Source organism: Seriola lalandi, unplaced genomic scaffold (genome assembly GCF_002814215.2).
Source record: "Seriola lalandi dorsalis isolate HSWRI2012SDOR001 ecotype SW California unplaced genomic scaffold, Sedor1 jcf7180002054584, whole genome shotgun sequence".
Lineage (NCBI taxonomy): Eukaryota > Metazoa > Chordata > Actinopteri > Carangiformes > Carangidae > Seriola > Seriola lalandi.
The window spans coordinates 1,841,392-1,842,111 of record NW_019525137.1 but is presented as its reverse complement, the minus strand read 5'-3'; the positions used below and the strand labels follow the sequence as shown (position 1 = coordinate 1,842,111).

The 720-nt window shown below is 39.9% G+C and overlaps 1 protein-coding gene across 3 annotated transcripts in view; it reads left to right on the top strand.

Annotated features, from left to right (window-relative positions):
• Positions 1–720, top strand: part of il17ra1a (interleukin 17 receptor A1a) — an 8,772-nt gene that overhangs the window by 629 nt on the left and 7,423 nt on the right. The window contains exon 2 of one of the 3 annotated variants that reach the window (XM_023418783.2): positions 7–31. The exons of 1 other annotated variant lie outside the window; for it this stretch is intronic. In XM_023418783.2, the coding sequence (XP_023274551.1) occupies positions 7–31 (25 nt within the window). Of the gene's footprint in view, positions 1–6; positions 32–461; positions 609–720 lie in introns of all 3 variants that reach the window. One more of the 3 variants, XM_023418781.2, reaches the window with a different exon arrangement.

Below are 720 nucleotides of genomic sequence, written 5' to 3'. Positions count from 1 at the left end.
CCACAGGATTTGGAGTGTAAAGTCACCACAAGTGAGTAAACGCTCCTCTTCTAAATCACTGTTATCGTTACTTACTGTTCAGTATTCTGTTACCTCATGTGACAGATTTGAGTTTTTGGGGTGTTATAATAATATTGTTATATATTGATACCAATAAGTCACCGATCAACTATCAGCTATCTTAAAATTTAACTGAATGTTGTGAAACTGTTTAATAGTTTCCTGCATTAAATGAAGCAGAGCAGGGATTCCTGGCACAAGTTCACCTCCTACCAAGATGGCCGACTGTAAATAATCCTCTATACTTAAACATTTGCCTTTAAATTAAAAAATACATTTAAAAACAAACAGCTACAGACATGCTTTAAACATGTGTTTGATTGGATGTGCAAGGAAAAGCCAGATGTGATGTCAGGTTTTTCATTCAGTGTGTGTGTGTGTGTGTGTGTGTGCGTGTGCAGGTAACTGTATGGACAGGGGATGGCTGAATGTTCATAAATACACTCCCAGCGGTCCAGAGGATCTGCAGGTGTCTGTGGATACCAGGCGGGATGAAAGAGGACGTCTGCAGCCTGTGCTGAACGCTAACTGGAAGCTTAAGGATGACGGTGAGTGGTGAAGAAACAGCTCGTTGGAATTTCAGATTGATTTGGACAGTAGAGTTCAGATGATAAATCAAAAAACTTGAAAGGATAATCCCAGTTTTTATGCTCCTACACC